The sequence below is a fragment of the Conger conger genome, chromosome 5 (genome assembly GCF_963514075.1).
Source record: "Conger conger chromosome 5, fConCon1.1, whole genome shotgun sequence".
NCBI classification, from domain to species: domain Eukaryota; kingdom Metazoa; phylum Chordata; class Actinopteri; order Anguilliformes; family Congridae; genus Conger; species Conger conger.
In genome coordinates this window covers 67,079,464-67,099,934 of record NC_083764.1, presented here as the reverse complement: position 1 = coordinate 67,099,934, position 20,471 = coordinate 67,079,464, and the positions used below count along the sequence as shown (strand labels likewise).

General features: G+C 52.1%; 2 protein-coding genes across 2 annotated transcripts in view; one reads left to right on the top strand and one right to left on the bottom strand.

Annotated features, from left to right (window-relative positions):
- Window positions 1-3,926: 3,926 nt before the first annotated feature.
- Window positions 3,927-15,321, top strand: LOC133128453 (receptor expression-enhancing protein 6-like). Its single transcript, XM_061241980.1, has 5 exons — window positions 3,927-4,260; window positions 7,387-7,480; window positions 9,379-9,517; window positions 10,048-10,204; window positions 14,391-15,321. Exons 1-5 carry the CDS (start codon window positions 4,143-4,145, stop codon window positions 14,426-14,428), a joined length of 546 nt encoding a protein of 181 aa, XP_061097964.1. The 5' UTR covers window positions 3,927-4,142; the 3' UTR covers window positions 14,429-15,321.
- Window positions 15,291-20,471, bottom strand: part of LOC133128452 (adenomatous polyposis coli protein 2-like) — a 25,762-nt gene continuing 20,581 nt past the window's right edge. Inside the window, exon 16 of the mRNA XM_061241979.1 lies at window positions 15,291-20,471. This exon is cut by the window's right edge and continues 2,646 nt beyond it. Coding sequence (XP_061097963.1) covers window positions 17,462-20,471 — 3,010 coding nt within the window. The 3' untranslated portion in view covers window positions 15,291-17,461.

The window sequence follows — 20,471 nt, the reverse complement described above, 5'->3', positions numbered from 1 at the left end:
AGCTGACACTTTTATCAAAAGCGATTTGCAGTTGATCCCACTTGCAGGCAGCAACCCCCCCGGGAGCAAGGTTAAGGATGCCTCGCTCAAGGGCCCAACAGCTGTGGCGATCTTATTGTAGCTATGCTGGGGCTTGAACCCCCAACTCTCTGGGGCTTGAACCCCCGACCTCCCGGGTCCCAGTCCTGCATGTTAGCCACTGTAGGCTGCTCCTACACAACCTACACAATTTTTGTTTTGACTCTTAAAACATTTGATTGATTGATTGATTGATTGATTGATTGATTGAATGAATGAATGCGGCGGCACAGATGGTGCAGTGGGTAGCACCGCCGCCTCACAGCAAGGAGGTCCTGGGTTCGAATCCCCGTCGGCCGGGGCCTCTCTGTGCGGAATTTGCATGTTCTCCCTGTGTTTGCGTGGGTTTCCTCCGGGTACTCTGGTTTCCTCCCACAGTTCAAAGACATGCAGGTTAGGCTGATTGGAGAGTCTAAATTGCCTGTGGGTATGAGTGTGTGAGTGGATGGTGTGTGTGCCCTGTGATGGACTGGCAACCTGTCCAGGGTGTATTCCTGCCTTTCACCCAATGTATGCTGGGATAGGCTCCAGCCCCCCAGCCCCCCTGCGACCCTGTTCAGGATAATGAATGAATGAATGCATTATTAAAGGTTACGGTTATGTTAGGTTATGGTTCATACATCAGCCTAGCTCCTCCCCCGCCATTCCAGTACCCTGCAGCACCTGGATATTTTCACCACATATGTGCACATGCAAGGAAAATAGGTCACATATTTACACACTGCTGTTGTCTTTCTTCACAGAGTATGAGTTTACATGTTTTCAGATTCCTTCACGAGCTGTGATCCAGTTACAGATCGATGCATTGTCCAAGGCTGGAAATCTGCCTGTAACACTGACACCACATTTATTTGTGTAAAATCATTGGCAAGTGTGACAGGGCGACAGGGCAACAGGGCGAGAGGGCAGAAGGGATGTTGCAAAACAAGTCCAAAGTGCGGCTGCTTGCAGAACAGTCTGAGGAGAAAGGGCAGTTTACCCTGTCCACTGATTAGAGGAGCTGACTCTCACCAAATCTACACATAGCTGTGGAGAGGTTTGGTAAGAATCCAGTAAGACATCATGTATATTAGGGTAGTTTAGAAGTTTTGTATTTCTGAGACAAAGGATGTTCCCTGCATGGTTGGTTGCACAAATGCTTCAGTAATGTTAGGATCCAACCATCTCACAACCATCTCTCAACCATCTCTCTCTCTCACTCCCTCCCTCTCCCTCTCTAACTCTCCCTTTCTCTCTCTCACTTTCTCCCTCTCCCTCAGCGCTCTGTATGCGTATGGGGAAGTCTAGCACACACATGCCCAGCGCCCTCAGGAAGGGAATGGCATAGTACCTAGTACATAGTACCCAGCAAGGCCAACTTTGGATAAAGGCACTATATACAGTTGAGGCCAAAATTATTAGCCCCCCTAGTGAAATCAGACAAAACCTTTGATTTCTCGATGGAAATGACCATTAACAACAAGTGTTTATAGTTTGTTTGTTTCCAAAATATCAAAGACAAAATGCCCACTAAATTTGATTAGAATATTTTATTGATGCGTTGCATTGATGAGTTGAAACAAGAAAAGGCAAAAAATGACACAGCCAAAATTATTAGCCTCCTGGCCATTAATGCAATTGCAAATTGTTCCAGCTGGTCCACATTGCGTGGTTTCCGAGCATGGACATTCACTTTGAGCACCCACCACAGATTCTCAATAGATCTGGGCTCTGTGCGGGCCACTCCAGGACCTTGGTTTTGGTGTCCTTTAAGAACTGTTGGACCAATTTTGGGGTATGCTTTGGATCATTGTCAGATTAAGAGCAGATTTCTTCATATTATCCCTAAAAATGTCAATATCATTTTCTTTTCTCATGATGCCATGCACCCAAACAAGGCTCCCTGTGCCTGAGGCTGCAAAACAGCCCCACAGCATGATGCTCCCACCACCATGTTTAACTGTGGGAACTGTGTTCTTAGGGTTGAAGGCCTCGCCCTTTCTTCGCCAAACATAAGCAACATCCATGTGCCCAAACAGTTCCAGTTTAGTCTCATCAGACCAAAGGACAGACTTCCAAAACTCTTTACCTTTCAAATGTTCACGGGCAAACCTCAGTCTGGCTCTGATGTGCCACTCTTTGAGTAAAGGGGTTCTTCTGGGACGATGGCCCTGAAGCCCACCACGATGAAGAGCCCTCACAACTGTGTTCCTAGAAACATTAACTCCAGAAGAGGCCAGGTCAGCAACAATCATCCGGGGCTTCTTGTAGACATCTGACTATTTCCCTCTCCAGAGTTCTTGAAATCTTGCACTTTCGACCACGCCCAGGTTTGTTTCTTACATAATTTGTCACCTTGTACTTAGCAATGATGCAATAATGGTACAACTGTTCTAGACACTGTAAAACGCTTGGAAATGGCAGTGTAGCCTTCCCCCTTATTATGAGCCTCCACTATCTTCTTTCTGAGCTCAAGACTGATTTCCTTTGTCTTTGGCATGGTGAGTAAGAGTAGTCCTTCTCAGTGTGTTCAAGTGCCCTGTTCTTTGGAGTCCCTTAAGTAAAGCTCAATGCTGATTGAATGCTCAGGTGTTGTTGGGAAGCTAATTGACTGCACAGGTGTGGTTTGAAAGCCTACTAAATAGCACTGGTGAATGTTTGATCATATCAAGTTTTAGCAACTGTAAAGGCCAACCACTTCCCACAGTCCAGACAGGCTTGGAGGGTCTAAATTGCCCCTAGTGAATGGTGTGTGAGTGTGTGTGTGTGTGTGTGTGTGTGTGTGAGTGAATGGTGTGTGTGAGTGGTGTGTAGGTGTGTGTGTGTGAATGGTGTGTGTGAATGGTGTGTAGGTGTGTGTGTGAATGGTGTGTAGGTGTGTGTGTGTGTGTGTGTGTGTGTGTGAGTGTGTGCGTGTGTGTGAGTGAATGGTGTGTGTGAATGGTGTGTAGGTGTGTGCGTGTGTGTGTGAGTGTGTGTGTGTATGTGTGTGTGTGTGTGTGTGTGTGTGAGTGAATGGTGTGTAGGTGTGTGTATGTGTGTGTGTGTGTGTGAGTGAATGGTGTGTGTGAATGGTATGTATGTAGGTGTGTGTGTGTGTGAATGGTGTGTGTGAATGGTGTGTAGGTGTGTGTGTGTGTGTGAGTGTGTGAGTGAATGGTGTGTGTGAATGGTGTGTAGGTGTGTGTGTGTGTGTGAGTGAATGGTGTGTGCGAATGGTGTGTAGGTGTGTGCGTGTGTGAGTGTGTGTGTGTGTGTGAGTGAATGGTGTGTAGGTGTGTGCGTGTGTGTGTGTGTGTGTGTGAGTGAATGGTGTGTGTGAATGGTGTGTAGGTGTGTGTGTGTGTGTGTGTGTGTGAGTGAATGGTGTGTGTGAATGGTGTGTAGGTGTGTGTGTGTGTGTGTGTGCGTGTGTAGGTGTGTGTGTGTGTGTGTGTGTGAGAGAGTGAATGGTGTGTGTGAATGGTGTGAGTATGAGTGTGAGTATTAGTATGTGTGAATGGTGTGACCTGACCAGGATCAGTGAGATTGATAATGGTGCATTTCCCAGTGAGGTTCCATCTTAAAACTTATATTTATTCACACTTTGGTGATGGTTATGTTTGGCCATTGTCCCCCCAGGCAGGCGTAGCCTATCGCCGGTGCCATACTTATTTTGCATTCAGAAAAGCTTTTTAACTCAATTATGTTCTTATGTTTATCTGAAGTCCTAAATGTCCACATCCTCAGGCTTTTGATTACTTACGTAAAACTAAAGACAAATCCGCTTCTCGCTAAAAGCCTGGAAACGGAGGTGGGCACCATAACCTGTGGAGTATTTTAGTTACCCCCACAAGTCTATCGGTGTCTCCGATTGGTCACTATGTACGAGTCAGGAATAGAGGCGGCCTCCGAACGGTGACGCGGCGCCTTGGCCAGGCGGACCGCAGGGTTGCGAAGCGCACACACTTTTGTCTTCGCTCAGCGAAATTAAAGAGCTTAAATATACGCATAGCTAATTACGGATACTACGACCGTGGCACAGTCCGTTTTTAAATTCTCCAATTCATTTATACGGTCCAAGAAACCGCTCAACGCTAGCAATTATGTTTGGCGACCTGCTCGACCGCTTTGAAAAGTTTCTGAACGAAAAGAACGCTGTAACGGACTGCTTGGGGAAGATCGAGGAGAAGACGGGAGTGCAAAAAAAGTTCATATTTTTCGGTAAGTTACCGGGTTTGCTGTCAGACGGACTGTTTTGTTTTGTGCCACTCAGTCTTAGAGCAGTGAATGCGCGAGCTGATTTGTAGAGACGTTAAGTAATGGTGTCCGGACCCACGCGCAAGGTTCGCCGATACCCTGCTGTCGCTGCTTCTAACACGTACTGACTGTTTAAGTTATCTGAGACGCAACATGTGGACTTTAAACATATTGGTATCAATGAGCTAAATGAAAAATTATAATAATAAAGAAAAGAAAAAAACGCAAAGAGCATAATGATAATTGTACGATCTTGCGATTCAACTGTTCAACTTTTCCCAGGTTAAAATAACACTGATATATAAATAATTCACTGATATCATGATGATTTACAAATATTGAAAACAGAAGGCCATACTACCGTGTTTTATATTGGTTATAAAATATGAGGCGTCCACCGTAAAAATGTATTTTATTAATTTTTTAAACAACGAAATATGTGACAAAACAAGAATACAACAAATTGCGAGACGAATCACAAGTATGCTTAAATGAACGCATAGTTATCCTATAACTCTAAACTTGACAAAGGCTGTTATGTATTCGACCCTTCCTTAATGACATGTGATATATGTCGTGTGTGAGCTATGGGGTGTATGCGGTTCATGTTGCTGCTGCCAGATCGGCGTTAGGATCTAGAGTAATTCGCACCCTGCTTAACGTTTAGAGCGACAAAACGAGCGCGATTTCTGCCTAGTTTTATATCCAGACAGGGTTGTACGATGCACACGGTAGGCATATATATGATATGTATACCTGCTAGTGTATAAAAAATAGCTTCTTGTTAGGGCACACATTTGTTCGGCAGATTTTGGACAAACACACTTGTAATGATGACAACTGATGGAGTGTGGCGCTCGCGAGGAGGATGGGGAAGTATCCTGTTATCTTTTATTCGGCCGACACAAAAACTTCTGCTTTTATAACCCCCGCAGGCACGACAGGTGCATGCAAACTCAATACAAATTGAGAAAAATCTCTCGCTCTCCGCTGTTGCGACATATAACGAAATCCCGAAGACATGGCGCAACGTTACGCAGTGCAGTCGGTATGATAAAAAAATAAAAAAGTCCGTAATGTCAATAGCGTACTTTCCATTCCTGACTGTTTCTGCTTTTTCGTCCTGTTCTTTATTCTTCTTTCGTTCTTCTTCTGTCTCACGGTTGGCCTGCTTTATTCTCTCGCGCTTACGTGAAATGACAGAGGTCACCGGGTACGGGGGGCTTGGAGGGCCGTGATGATGCGGCAGATCAGGATGTTGTTGCCCTCCTGCCCGTGGTCACGATTCCTTGGGTGCCAGCAGCTGGTGCTGGGGGGTATTTTTAACACGGTAACAGGGCCCAGTAGATCCCATTTCTGTGTGAAGGGCGGGGGCCTGGTCTACATCCCTGCAGATTCCTCCTCTCTGCTGGGTTAGGGATCCACAGCGTGTCTGGTGTCTTCCGCGTGTAGGGTAGACTTTCTGCTCCGTCCAAGTGCTGTTCAGTGCATCACTTACACCCTGCTCTGACCACTGCTCCACACTGCTGCTCTGACCACTGCTCCACACTGCTGCTCTGACCACTGCTCCACACTGCTGCTCTGACCACTGCTCCACACTGCTGCTCCACACTGCTGCTCTGACCACTGCTCCACACTGCTGCTCTGACCACTGCTCCACACTGCTGCTCCACACTGCTGCTCTGACCACTGCTCCACACTGCTGCTCTGACCACTGCTCCACACTGCTGCTCTGACCACTGCTCCACACTGCTGCTCTGACCACTGCTCCACACTGCTGCTCTGACCACTGCTCCACACTGCTGCTCTGACCACTGCTCCACACTGCTGCCCTGACCACTGCTCCACACTGCTGCTCCACACTGCTGCTCTGACCACTGCTCCACACTGCTGCTCTGACCACTGCTCCTGTTTCATGCTGTCTTGTACAGGCCTTTACTGAATGAATGGTTGATGTTGATGCCTTTTAAGCGCATTTGCAGACAGCCCTCAGTGTGCTCCTGCTGTTGGTGAATCTCAGCAGAGATTGTGAATAGACTGTGACACACATGTGTAACATGATGTGTGTAGGGCACTGGACGGATCGAGTGGGAGTGGAAAGTGCACATGACTGGGACACAGATGGTTGGTGGTTCGAGCCCTCCTGTCGTGGCCCTCGAGCAGAGTGCAGAGGAGGAAAAATGTTAAAATATTGATTATTATTCTGCATATTTCGCCCTGCCGTGCTGCAGCTACACCCACTTGCCTGATGCCATGATTTTCTTACGCAAACATGGCCCTCGCTGGCTCACTCTTCTGCAAGTAAAACCCATTCTGGTTGTCTACTGGCTGTCTACTGGCTGTCTACTGGCTGTCTCCTGCTGTCTCCTGGCACAATCAGGGTGTATTCGGGATGTGTATTCGTGGGAGGGTGGGGGAGGGTGTGGGAGGGTGGGAGGGTGGGGGAGGGTGGGGGAGGGTGGGGGGTGGGAATGTTTCACGCCTGTGGGGGCCGGGGCCACCTTCTCACAGCTCTGTGAGAGATTCTCCTGTGGGCCCCCGCGAGACCGGGAGAGACCGGGAGAGACCGGGAGAGACCGGGGGAGACCGGGGGAGACCGGGGGAGACCGGGAGAGACCGGGGGAGACCGGGAGAGACCGGGAGAGACCGGGGGAGACCGGGGGAGACCGGGGGAGACCGGGAGAGACCGGGGGAGACCGGGGGAGACCGGGAGAGACCGGGGTTGCTACAGGGCGCCTCATCTTCTTGTTTTCTGTTGTCTCTCCCGCGAAAGTGTCGAGGAAAAGAAGTGGAACTATGTGATGGGAATGATTTCTGGTTTATAAGTAGCCTCACTAAGAGTCTTGGGGGGAAGAGCCCTTATCCCATAAAGGTGTGAGGTCACAAATATCCATTAGAATGCAGAGAAATAGGTAGAAAGATCATCAGATGGATGAAATGGTCATCAAAAATGTACTCTTTGGAAAATATCTGGGCTACATGGTTAAGGTACATGACTGGTTGGTTGTTCAAGCCCCGGTGATTTGGGTTTGCCCAGGGGTGCTGATGTGGCTGATTCAGCCGGTCTGTGTGTGCTCTGTGTTTGCCCAGGGGCGCTGGCTGTGATTGGTGTGTATCTGATCTTCGGCTACGGTGCCTCGCTCCTCTGCAACCTGATTGGCTTCGCGTATCCGGCTTTCGTCTCGTGAGTATTACCGCAAACACCGCCCGGCTCCTCCCAGGTTTGTTCCTGTCTCCTTTCACAAAGGGCATTGTTACAAAGCAGCTTTACAGAGACCCAGACCTGGACATTGCGTGGACATTGCCAAGGCTGCCAAATATAAAAACTAACAGTTTACACTTATAGCCATGTTGTTCTATGGCTGACACCAGGAGCTGATACTTCAGCCTCTTCTAGGCTAAAATCAAATGTACCACCAACCTCTAAAATGGACACCTCTCCGCTTTCCATTATCAACAACAACACGCACACACACATAGGAACAGAGACACACACACGCGCACACACACACACACACACACAGCTTAAGTTTAGTAAGCTGTTCCTGGCTTCATTTCAGGAACCGTATCCGACAGATATTTTAGGTCCTCAGCAGCCTGGTAGCGCAGTATGTACATGAGGAATGTCCCTTTAGGCAGCCAGCAGAACATGTATATGTGAGAGATGTCCCTTTAGAGCAGGGCTGCCCAACCCTGTTCCTGCAGATCTGCCATCCTGTAGATGTTCATTTCAACACTAATGTGGCACACCTGATTCTAGTAATTAGCAGCTCAGTAAGATCTCTAGCCGTTGACTAAGGTGTGTGCGTGAAAACCTACAGGACAGTAGATCTCCAGGAACAGGGTTGGGCAGCCCTGCTCTAGTTGTTGAATGAGGTGTGGCTTTGTTCGGGTTGGAGTGAAAACCTACAGGGCAGTAGATCGCCCTGCACTAGACTCAATATGTACACGAGGCAGGGCACGAATAAATACATGTTCTAATTGGGATGCAAGAGAGCTGTGAGGGATGTCCTGTTTAACTGTAACATGTTAGGGGCTCGATACAGCATTTTATTTTGAGGGATGTCCCTTTATGCTGTAAGACGAATATATGTGCCAGTCATGTCCTTTAAGATCTCTCGGTGGATGTTTCCATAAAGCATTACATTACATTTACATTTTAGTCATTTGGCAGACGCTTTTAATCCAAAGCAACTTACAAGTGCATAGGTTCTTCCACAAGTTAAAGAAACACATCCATAACTAGTAAAATACACAAGTGCTGTTCTAAACATACAGTCATCATAAGTGCAATGACATTTTTAATTTGGGGGGTTAGACAAAAGGGATAGGGATATCAGAAAGGGGGGGGGATCAGGAGGGAGGACTAAGGTACAGTTTGAAAAGGTGGGTTTTGAGTCTGCGTCGAAATAGGGGGAGGGATTCTGCTGTTCTGACAGTGGTAGGCAAGTCATTCCACCACTGAGGAATCAGAACAGAAAACAGGCGTAAACGTGCAGCTCGACCGCCAGGTGCCCGTAGAGAGGGAATCGTAAGGCGACCAGAGCTGGCAGACCGGAGTGGTCTTGCTGGGGAGTAGGGAGTGATTAAGGATTGTATGTAAGGTGGGGCAGTCCCCTTAGCAGCCTGAAATGCCAACACTAGGGCCTTGAAATGGATGTGTGCGGCAATAGGAAGCCAGTGGAGGCCAATGAGAAGCGGGGTGACATGAGCCGACCTGGGCTGACTGGTGATCAGGCGGGCTGCAGCATTCTGGACCAGCTGGAGGGGCTTGATGGCACACGCTGGGAGAACGGCTAGGGCCTGGACTAGGAGCTGGGTGGCTTTGTCCGTCAGGAGATGACGGATACGGCGAATATTGTAGAGGAAAAGCATGTCCTTGAAGGTGGTTGGCTGCAGGTTGTTTAAGGGCTGTTTGAGGGTTGTTTGAGGGTTGTTTGAGGGTTGTTTGAGGGCTGTTTGAGGGCTGTTTGAGGGCTGTTTGAGGGTTGTTTGAGGGTTGTTTGAGGGCCGTTTGAGGGCCGTTTGAGGGCCGTTTGAGGGCCGTTTGAGGGTTGATTGAGGGTTGTCTTCCTCGCACAGCATCAAAGCCATCGAGAGCTCCAATAAGGACGATGATACAAAATGGCTGACCTACTGGGTGGTGTACGGCCTCTTCAACCTGGCTGAGTTTTTCTCCGACATCTTCCTCTTCTGGTTCCCCTTCTACTACATAGCAAAGGTATGCCCTCTCTCTCTCTCTCCCTTTCCTGTGCTCTCTCCCTCTCTCCTGTTCTCTCTCTCCCTGTCTCCCCCTCTCTCTCCTGTTCTCTCTCCCTCTCTCTCTCCCTGTCTCCGTCTCTCTTTCTCCTGTTCTCTCTCTCCCTCTCTCCTGTTCTCTCTCTCCCTCTCTCTCCCTCTCCTGTTCTCTCTCTCCTTCCCTCATTGCTCTTATTAGCAGTATTGCTCAAAGTTCTCCCTTAAAATCAACACAGCAATATGAGGTTCATCTCACTCCCTCCTCTTCCCCCTCCTCCTCTCTCCCCCTCTCTCCCCCTCTCTCTTTCCTCCTCTCTCCCCCTCTCTCTCTCCCCCTCTCCTCAGTGTGTGTTCTTGCTGTGGTGCATGGCTCCACCTTACTCTCTCTCCCCTCTCCCCAGTGTGTGTTCTTGCTGTGGTGCATGGCTCCACCTTACTCTCTCTCCCCTCTCCCCAGTGTGTGTTCTTGCTGTGGTGCATGGCTCCACCTTACTCTCTCTCCCCTCTCCCCAGTGTGTGTTCTTGCTGTGGTGCATGGCTCCGGTCTCCTGGAACGGGTCTCATGTGGTGTACCATCGTGCCATTCGGCCCTTCTTCCTGGAGCACCAGGCCGCCCTGGACACCGTGGTGAACGACCTCAGCAACAAGGCCAAGGACATGGGCAAAGAAGGTGCTGCTCCCTGGGGTGTGGCCGGGGTCGCTGAGGGCCAGTTATGTAATTATGTGAGGGTAAATGAGGCAGTCAACACTTGTGAACAAAACTGGCCAAACTGGAGACAGGAAGCAGGTTGTGCGTATACACACACATCAGCACACACACTGGAGTGCAGTGTGCTCTCTTGGCTCCGGCAGATTCAGCCCAAGGAATTAGTCTTTTCAGCACTTAAAGGGATTTCCCAATTTTTTTGTTTATTAATGATGTCTCCGCACACTGCTACCAACCCGGTCTGGGTTAAACAGGTTGTGATGTGGCTCCCTTTATTGACATGGGGTGTTGACTTTAGGCCCTCTCCCTGGTTTATGACCGGGTGGGGTGGGGTGGGGTGGGGTGGGGTGGGGGGGGTGGGTGGGTGTGTGTTTTGGGCGTGTCCACTGCTGGCTGTACTGTGTATTGATGTCCGGAACGTTCTGTGTACTGCTGTTGTTTTGGAGGTTGCTCATTAAGCATAAGATTTATGTCAAACTACAGACAAAATGATAATATTAATACATTTGGAGAGCAACATTGACCCTTGAATATTGAATGTTGAATCTTTCTCTGCTCCCATTGTAGAATCTGTTTACACTCACCTGGGTGACAGCCACAGAATTCTAAATTGATTATTTTAGAGGTTTGCTGCTGCTTCCTGTTTTTATTTAGAATTATTTAATAAACCCCCAAAACATTTCTACTAATAATAAAAAACAAAAAACAATTACAATTAAACTCCAGCAGCCTGCTCTGCCCGAGCCGTGTGGAGTGGGAAGTGAGGCGTCGGGTTAAGGGCAGGCAGCGGGAGGTGGGGCTGGGGCGGTGGGCGCTGTTTCAGCCTGGGAGGCAGGCTGACTGGGGCGATGGGCGCTGTTTCAGCCTGGGAGGCATGCTGACTGGGCGGTGGGTGCTGTTTCAGCCTGGGAGGCATGCTGACTGGGGGATGGGCGCTGTTTCAGCCTGGGAGGCAGGCTGACGGGGCGGTGGGCACTGTTTCAGCCTGGGAGGCATGCTGACTGGGCGGTGGGTGCTGTTTCAGCCTGGGAGGCAGGCTGACGGGGGGCGGTGGGCGCTGTTTCAGCCTGGGAGGCAGGCTGACTGGGGGGTGGGCGCTGTTTCAGCCTGGGAGGCATGCTGACTGGGCGGTGGGCGCTGTTTCAGCCTGGGAGGCAGGCTGACTGGGGGCGATGGGCGCTGTTTCAGCCTGGGAGGCAGGCTGACTGGGCGATGGGCGCTGTTTCAGCCTGGGAGGCATGCTGACTGGGGGGTGGGCGCTGTTTCAGCCTGGGAGGCATGCTGACTGGGGGATGGGCGCTGTTTCAGCCTGGGAGGCATGCTGACTGGGGGCGATGGGCGCTGTTTCAGCCTGGGAGGCATGCTGACGGGGCGGTGGGCGCTGTTTCAGCCTGGGAGGCAGGCTGACTGGGGGGTGGGTGCTGTTTCAGCCTGGGAGGCAGGCTGACGGGGCGGTGGGTGCTGTTTCAGCCTGGGAGGCAGGCTGACTGGGGGCGATGGGCCCTGTTTCAGCCTGGGAGGCATGCTGACGGGGCGATGGGTGCTGTTTCAGCCTGGGAGGCAGGCTGACGGGGCGGTGGGCACTGTTTCAGCCTGGGAGGCATGCTGACTGGGGGGTGGGCGCTGTTTCAGCCTGGGAGGCAGGCTGACTGGGGGGTGGGCGCTGTTTCAGCCTGGGAGGCATGCTGACTGGGCGGTGGGCGCTGTTTCAGCCTGGGAGGCATGCTGACTGGGGGGTGGGCGCTGTTTCAGCCTGGGAGGCAGGCTGACTGGGGGCGGTGGGCACTGTTTCAGCCTGGGAGGCATGCTGACTGGGGGGTGGGCGCTGTTTCAGCCTGGGAGGCATGCTGACGGGGCGGTGGGTGCTGTTTCAGCCTGGGAGGCATGCTGACTGGGGGATGGGCGCTGTTTCAGCCTGGGAGGCAGGCTGACTGGGGCGGTGGGCGCTGTTTCAGCCTGGGAGGCATGCTGACTGGGCGGTGGGCACTGTTTCAGCCTGGGAGGCAGGCTGACTGGGGGGTGGGTGCTGTTTCAGCCTGGGAGGCATGCTGACGGGGCGGTGGGCGCTGTTTCAGCCTGGGAGGCAGGCTGACTGGGGGGTGGGCGCTGTTTCAGCCTGGGAGGCATGCTGACTGGGGGCGGTGGGCGCTGTTTCAGCCTGGGAGGCAGGCTGACTGGGGGGTGGGCGCTGTTTCAGCCTGGGAGGCAGGCTGACTGGGGGCGGTGGGCGCTGTTTCAGCCTGGGAGGCAGGCTGACTGGGGGCGGTGGGCGCTGTTTCAGCCTGGGAGGCAGGCTGACTGGGGGGTGGGTGCTGTTTCAGCCTGGGAGGCAGGCTGACTGGGGGGTGGGCGCTGTTTCAGCCTGGGAGGCAGGCTGACTGGGGGGTGGGCGCTGTTTCAGCCTGGGAGGCAGGCTGACTGGGGGGTGGGCGCTGTTTCAGCCTGGGAGGCAGGCTGACTGGGGGGTGGGCGCTGTTTCAGCCTGGGAGGCAGGCTGACTGGGGGGTGGGCGCTGTTTCAGCCTGGGAGGCAGGCTGACTGGGCGATGGGCGCTGTTTCAGCCTGGGAGGCAGGCTGACTGGGGGCGGTGGGCGCTGTTTCAGCCTGGGAGGCAGGCTGACTGGGGGCGATGGGTGCTGTTTCAGCCTGGGAGGCAGGCTGACTGGGGGGTGGGCGCTGTTTCAGCCTGGGAGGCATGCTGACTGGGGGCGGTGGGCGCTGTTTCAGCCTGGGAGGCATGCTGACGGGGCGGTGGGCGCTGTTTCAGCCTGGGAGGCAGGCTGACTGGGGGGTGGGCGCTGTTTCAGCCTGGGAGGCATGCTGACTTGTTCTGGCGAGTTTTAACTTCGGCCTGGCTGTCAGACAAGTCGGTCGAGGAGCAGAGCAGGAGTATCATTTCAGGATAAAGATCAGCTGGTTAAAGTTTTCGTTTAAGCAGGCTGCTCCTGATCCCTGTCTCTTTCTGCCTAAAGGAAGTTTCTCGTTAAAACGTGGAGCTCCATAATGCACGTCTTTACCAGTCTCTGGAGCAGCGCCTCGTGACTGTGCAACTTAACATTCTCATGACTGGGACACATTCCTTCCACGTATCACCTCATGACTGACACCCTTTATTTAAGTGGAGCTTTCTTTATAAAAATAAAAGCTTATTCTCACCAATAATTACATAACTTTTTATTTGTGTCACATTTTAGGGAAGATTTAATCTTGGTACAGGTTTTTTTTTTACGATTCTTTTTTACCATGTACCATTAAGCGAAATTGTATTCTTTTTCTGTTTTTTTAAAATTATTTTAGTTTTCTCTGTGGTACACAATTCAAGTTGTGTTCTTTAAATTTAGCTTTATTTTAATGAGCTAATTTGTCCTTATTTCATTATAGCCTTATTATTTTTGTAATTGTAGCTTTCTCCTTTATATAAGTGAAATGAATAGCTTTGTCATTTATTTTAAAGAATAAGTGTGTCATTACATACTGTACTCTTCCAGCAGCTGTAGAGTGTTAAAATAAACCTCTCATTCCCCCCCCCCACACCCCCCCCCCCCCCCCCACACCTCTACACACACACACACACACACACACCTCTACACACACACACACACACCCCACATCTCTACACACACACACACACACCCCACACACACACTCACACCCCCCCCACACCTCTACACACACATGCACACACACACACCCCACACCTCTACACACACACACACACACACACACCCCACACCTCCACACACACACACACACCCCACACCTCTACACACACACACACACACACACACCCCACACCTCTACACACACACACACACACACCCCACACCTCCACACACACACACACACACACACCCCACACCTCCACACACACACACACACCCCACACCTCCACACACACACACACACACACACACCCCACACCTCTACACACACACACACACACACCCCACACCTCTACACACACACACACACACACACCCCACACCTCCACACACACAGACACACCCCACACCTCTACACACACACACTCACCCTCATACACACACACACACACCCCACACCTCTACACACACACACACCTCTACACACTCACACACACCCCTACCCCCCTCCTGCATTTTTTAAAGCCTTTTTTTATTCCTGTTTGCAGCTGCCAAAATGGTCCTGTCTCACGAGAAGTCCCAGTGAACGGTGGAAAACCCGGAAAACTGACGAATGGAACCCCCCCCCCCCACCTGCACAATTTTATCGACGCTATCCCTCAGCTTTTCCTCCTCAGTCTTTAGCTAATGAAACTGCTCTCGGGAACCCTCAGACTCAGGTTTACAAACCTACAGGACTTCATAATCTATTTTATTTTTTGCTTATTGTCACCGGGCAGCTCCCCGGAGCTCAGTGATGGGAGCAGGGCCCAGGACTCGCCCAGAAAGGGGGAACGATTCCTGGCTGTGAAATGCCTCAGGAAGGCTCAGTAAGGTTCCAGGCAGAGCCAGGCGCTCTCCTTCCCTCAGTGATGCCCGGAAGTCAGCAGCTGGCGCTAGACAACTTAACAGCGACAGACTTGTGAACTAGCAAGCTCAAGCTCAGCACTGTGGGTAAAGATAGGATTGATGAAAGTTCATTCAACCCATCATCCGTGGTGAAGCGCAGCTGAACCTGCTGCCTTCCGGGCGTCGGCGAGGGAAGGAGAGTGCCACGGGCTACCTCAAAGCAGAGAACTTTGCTGGTGAAGTGCATTGTGGGATCACGTGTGTGCTCTGTGTCCACTGAGCAGCTACCACAGAGGAAGAAAGATCAGATTCATGGACTTGATGGAAAACTTAACTGGATTATTATTTTTTTTTTTAAGACTGCTAAGTAGGTGATTTTAAACTCTGTCATGAGTTCTACATAAAAACAGCAAATAGTAATTTAATGTGATACAGTGAGAGTGCTGAAGCGTTGGGGCTGTACTGCATATTTCGTTTTTGTTATGGATTTTTCCTTAATTTTCTAATATATATATATATATATATATATATATATATATATGAAAGAGAGAGAGAGAGAATCACTTTTAATAAAATTCCTTTTAATGCTAATTAGATGAAAACAGTGTGTCTTTTATTTCTTGCCCCCTCCGTGTGAGACTTGTTACCCGGCTCCTCTCAGAGACGGTGTTTCTGACCGCCGTTCAGCTCCCCCCCAAAAAACACACCAAAAACAAGCAGGCCTGGAACATTACAATGAGGTCGCAATTCCACAAAGCACAACAAATAAATGTATATATCTATTTCAGCCCCAACTCACGGAAATACATAATCAGCTCCATGTGTGTATCAGCACATAATACTGAAATATAAAGGGTTGTTACACTTCGCAGATACACAGTGCAAATAATGTATTTACATGGCAGTTTCTGCCCCCTGGTGGGCATTGGGGGTAAAAATTAAACGGATACAGTTGACCACGCTGCTTTTGAACGGTTGAATAGTTTGAAATGGTAAACCGAGATTGACCTCCGTGGAAAGGACAGTTGACTACTAGTTTTCGAGGAACTGACACCTAGAACCTCAGGTATGTGTGACAATCGTCTGAAGGAGTTACGACAGTTTCTCTGTAGTCCAGAGACAGTAACGTAGGTGTCTCCTGCTCTTTCAAGAACGATGTTTTTGCGTGAAAAGCATAGTGAGCTGGACTGGTTTTTACGCGGCTGAAGTGCTGGACAGTTTCCAACAAGGTTATTCCCTCCAAGACTCCGTTGCTTGACTGCTGACTAAATTCAGTTAAAGCGGCAAATACAAAATGCACTCAATATTACCTGTTAATATCCTACTGTCATTACATTTTTAACATGTTTTTTTAATTTTTTTATTTTATTTATTATCATCATTATTTAACTGAAGTTCATTATGGTTTTAGAGGCCAAACACAATAAACACACACAGCATACGATAACACAGCAGTCTACAGTTCTTTTTTTTCTTTTTTTCATCGGACAAATTAACACAGTCACAAAGCTAATTCAAGAACGACCACTGGAATGCTATTTGAAAGGGAGGCATCCACTGTTATTAGTATATTTCGTCTTTCATTTGATGAATTGGGAGTGTCTTTATTCGGGCATACACCCGTAGTCCAGGCGGGGCAGAAGTACCGAGTGCTCTTGTCCAGAGAAGTTCGGCGGTGTTGGTCGTTCGGTTTCAGGTTGAGAAAAGACTGCAGGTAACGGATTCAGAGAATTGACATGACGCTGCTAAAGCCAGCGGCTGCATTGATGCCACACACAGGTGAGAGGGTACGCTGAGCTGACACCACACGTGTTTAATAATACATACAATTAAGTGCTGCGCGCCTTCCATCCAGTACTGGAAATGTTTGAGGCAGAATTAATGTTTTGTGTGTGTGTGTGTGTGTGTTTGTGTTTCAATACCCTACCAGCTTTGACTAGCCACAGACCAGCTAGAAGTGTTGAAAATACAGCTTAAGCCAGTTTAGCATCCCAACTGGTCTTAGCAGGGCGGTCAGGCCTTAAATGGTTTCTACAGTCACAATAAAATTCAATATTTTGAATTACAGGCTACCGGTAAGTAGCGTGCTGTGAGCACACCAATCCCCCACCCTCCAGGCCTCTGCCGTGGTTGTTTGCACATCGTTTTCTCTCAGCTTTCTCCTGTGGGCAAGTAGCCTATATCCTGTAACATGAGGAGCTAACTTGTTTACTTTTCCTTGTTAGCACAATAGGCTACTTCAAACACATCGAACAGAGGAAAAGTAAACCGTTTGTGCAGTTATAAAAAAGTAGAAAAGAAGTGCAGCGCCTGCAGCCGTGAGCGTTCCTCAGAGGTTCCCCGTTGGTTGACAGAGTAACCGTTGCCGTTGAGTAACCTCCTTTCAGTCATGGCAGATTGAAGCATTTCCACTTTAAGCTTTTAGCTGAAAAGTCAGTCAGGAAAGTTGACGCAAGGTTTCATATTTTCTCGCTGAACACATGATTGAAGGATGCATTTGAGCGCAAATAGCCATTAAGGACTGTCCTTGAGGACGGACAGACTCCTGAACTCAGAGAAATGAACACATTTGAAATGTAAGACTCCAGAGGTAATGTCAGACAGCAGAATATCCTGAGTGAAAAAGCATTGGGTGGTATGAGGATACCTTGAGATCTGAGTATGTAGAGCATGTATGCGTTTTCTGTGTGTGTGTGTGTGTGTGTGTGAGTGTGTGTGTGTTTTACATGCTTCACTGAGCCGGGAGCTCCTCCTCTTGTGCCTCGCTGAGTTTTGGGGGTCTTGTCGGGGCATCCTGTGGACCGGAGGGCGCAGGGCTGGGCGTGTAGTTGAAGGGCGTGACTCTGACGGCCTGGCTGGGGCAGCTCTGGCGGAAGTGGCCCACGCCGCCGCCCCCCCCGCTGTGCCCCTCTGCGGGCAGCGAGGGGGGGGGTTTGGCGCTGTGGGGGCCCCCACTCCTCATCTTAGTGGCCGGGTTCCCCTCCCGGGTCGGGGAGGTGCTGGAGGTGGTCCTGCTGGAGAAGTCGTCGGTCTGCACGGTGGCGTCGCTCGTCCGGCGCGGCGGTATCGGCGGTATCGGCGAGTTCTTCCCCTCGGGCGATGGCACCAGGGGCAGCGCGTTAGAGGGCAGCGTGCTCCTCAGGATGTGAGGCACATCCTCATCCCGGATCCTCCTCCAGGTGACCCCGCTCTTCGCCACGCCCCCGCGGGCCACGCCCGCGCGGGCCACACCCCCAGCCTCGCTCTTGGCCCTCCCGCTGGAGTCGGAGGAGGACGAGCGCATGGAGGAGCGGCTCGCCGTGCGGTTCAGGGCGTTGATGGCCGGGGACGACGAGTAACGCTTGAACGTCTCGCTGTTCCGTGGCCTGCCCAGTCCGGTGGTGGAGGAGGCGACTCCGCCCTTCTGGGGCGCCCGGCTTGGGCTCTCCGACCCAGCTCTTCGGGCCGGGCGGCCCACTGAAAGGTCTCGGTCGCTGCCAGAACTGGCCCTGGTCATCGATGGGCTCTGTCCCAGCAGCCTCTGCTTCTGCCCTAGTCCCGCCCCCTGCCCTCGGCTCAGGCCTCTTCCCTGCACAGTGTCCTTCAGCTCCTGGCAGCGGGACGAGCAGAGGAACACGGCGGGGGCTACAGGCCGCACCCTGCGGGGCGACGCGCACTGAGACGTGGGCACCGACCGTGACCCTCCGCCCCCCATCGCTTCCCTCCTGGACACGCGGGGCGGGGTCTCCTTGATGAAGGTCAGCTGCCGCAGGAAGCCGCTGCGATCCGAGTTGTGAGCGGGACCACGTCCGGAGCGGTTTGGCGGGTTAAGGCGGTTGCCGGCGGACAGAGGTTGCCTGCCACGGACAGCTGGTGACCTTTGCTGGCCGCCGATGCTGGATGGCTCACTGGTGACCAGGGGGGAGATGGTTCTGGAAGGCGGTTTAGGTAGATTCTGCATGAATGGGATACGAACTGGCGATTTGTGAGTCTTCTTGGGCTCTGGGGGCCTGGGTGTGGCAGCTCTCTGGGTAGATGGTGGCGAGATGGCCTCCTTGCGACCCCTGCATGGACTGCTGACTGCTCCTCTTACTGCTCCACATTTTTGGGCAGGTTTCTCCGGCGACAAGGGAGAGCTGGACTTCTTCTGGGGCCGCTTTAGCGGGGTGGAGCTCTGGGACGAGGTGGAACCAGAGGACGAGCTCTTGGGGATTCGTGCAGGGGGTGTGGAGCTGCGTTTCGGCAAGTAGAATTCGGGCTGCTGATCGCCAGGCTGTGCCAGCCTGTGCAAGCTCTTGGACCGGTGCTGAGCCAAGCTCGGGTTTTTCGCTGGCGGCACTTTGGTTGGGGGTGGCCTCTGCGAGATGGACTCCTTCTTGGGGGTGTAGATCACGGTCCTCCCCCTGAAGATCATGGGCATGTTCGGGACCGGCTTCCGCTGGGAGAAGTCCAGGGGCTTCCCGGCATTCCGGCCCTCTGGCATTTTCCCATTCCCTTTGTCTTTCCCGCCGGGTTTGGAGCGGAGGCTCAAGACGCCGGACATGAGGGAGAGCCCCGACTCGGACTCAGTCTCAGAGGAGGGCTCCTGGGACTGGGACACTGCCTGCAGGTGCATGACCACAGACCTCGCGCCCTCCTGGATGGCCCGCCACTCCACGCTATTGAGGTCCGAATCGGACGCCGTGTCCCCCTCGCTGCCCGGATCCTGGTCTGAATCCCAACTCCCGAAGGCGTTCTGTGCGGCTTCGCGCTCGGTCTTGGCCCTCTGCCTCTTCTCTGCCTTCTTTTTGCGGGCGGCTGCCAGCCGCTTCCTGTGTGCGGGCATCCCGGAGGTGATGCACTTCTGCAGCAGGTCGTCCTCCGAGTCCAGGCTGACGGAGCTCGGGGAGCTTTCCCGCTCATGACTGCGCTCACACAGGCCACGCCCACTGGAGTGTCTCACGGCCTCGTGGGCGTGGCCGGAGGTTGTGTGGTGCCTGTTCCGCACCCAGGTCTTGCTGTAGCCCTCCTCCAGGCTGGTGACGCTCAGCGATCTGAGGGACGAGCTGAGGGGTCGTCGGGGGGCGGTTTCCCCCCCGGCCCTTGCGTTCTTGCCCTTGCCTGGAAAGGCCCTGTTAGCCCCTTGGTTGATGTTAATCTGTTGTCTTTGGGCTGTCTCATTCCTGCCTCCCGTTTTTGGGTGTGGCATCCTCTCCTGGATCGCCACGGCCTCCTCCTCCTCCTGCACTTTGGTTAGATCTCCACAGGAGCAGCAGACGAGCTCGTGTCCAGGGGCTGCCGGGAGCCGCCGGCCGGGGGACTGGTACTGGAAGCTTCGCTGGGTGAATTCTCTTCGTACCCCCTTCTGATCTCTATCCCCTGGAACGTTCTGCTTGATGACGGGTAGCCCCAGTAGGGGCACAGCCCTTCCCCGGTTCTGCTCATGCCTTGGGGGGAGAAGATGGCCCTGCAGCCGAGCTCCGCCTCGAACGTGAGACGATGCCACCGCCGCCCTTTGCGCTGGCCCCACCCGTCTAAACGTCTTGTTCATTTGGTCGGACACCACAGGCGGCCGGCCCGCCGTTCTGGCGGGCCTGTGAAAGCGGGAGAAGGCCCGGAGCTCCTCGATCCGCTTCACGTCTGGATCCACTCCCGGCTCCTTGCCGGCGTAGCGGAGGGTCTCGTCACTCAGCGATGTGGTGCTGGAAATGTTCATGGGTGAGTCGCTGTAGGAGGAGTCGTCGTGGTAAGAGCCCCCCCTCTCAGGCTTCCCTGGCATGGGG

What these genes read in the sequence shown, in the direction of transcription:
- LOC133128453 (XM_061241980.1), top strand. Translation starts at nt 4,143, where the DNA reads ATGTTTGGCGACCTGCTCGACCGCTTTGAAAAGTTTCTGAACGAAAAG. An exon ending in AAAAAAGTTCATATTTTTCG is followed by an intron (nt 4,261 to 7,386) that starts GTAAGTTACCGG and finishes GTGTTTGCCCAG; the next exon opens with GGGCGCTGGCTGTGATTGGT. An exon ending in GCGTATCCGGCTTTCGTCTC is followed by an intron (nt 7,481 to 9,378) that starts GTGAGTATTACC and finishes TTCCTCGCACAG; the next exon opens with CATCAAAGCCATCGAGAGCT.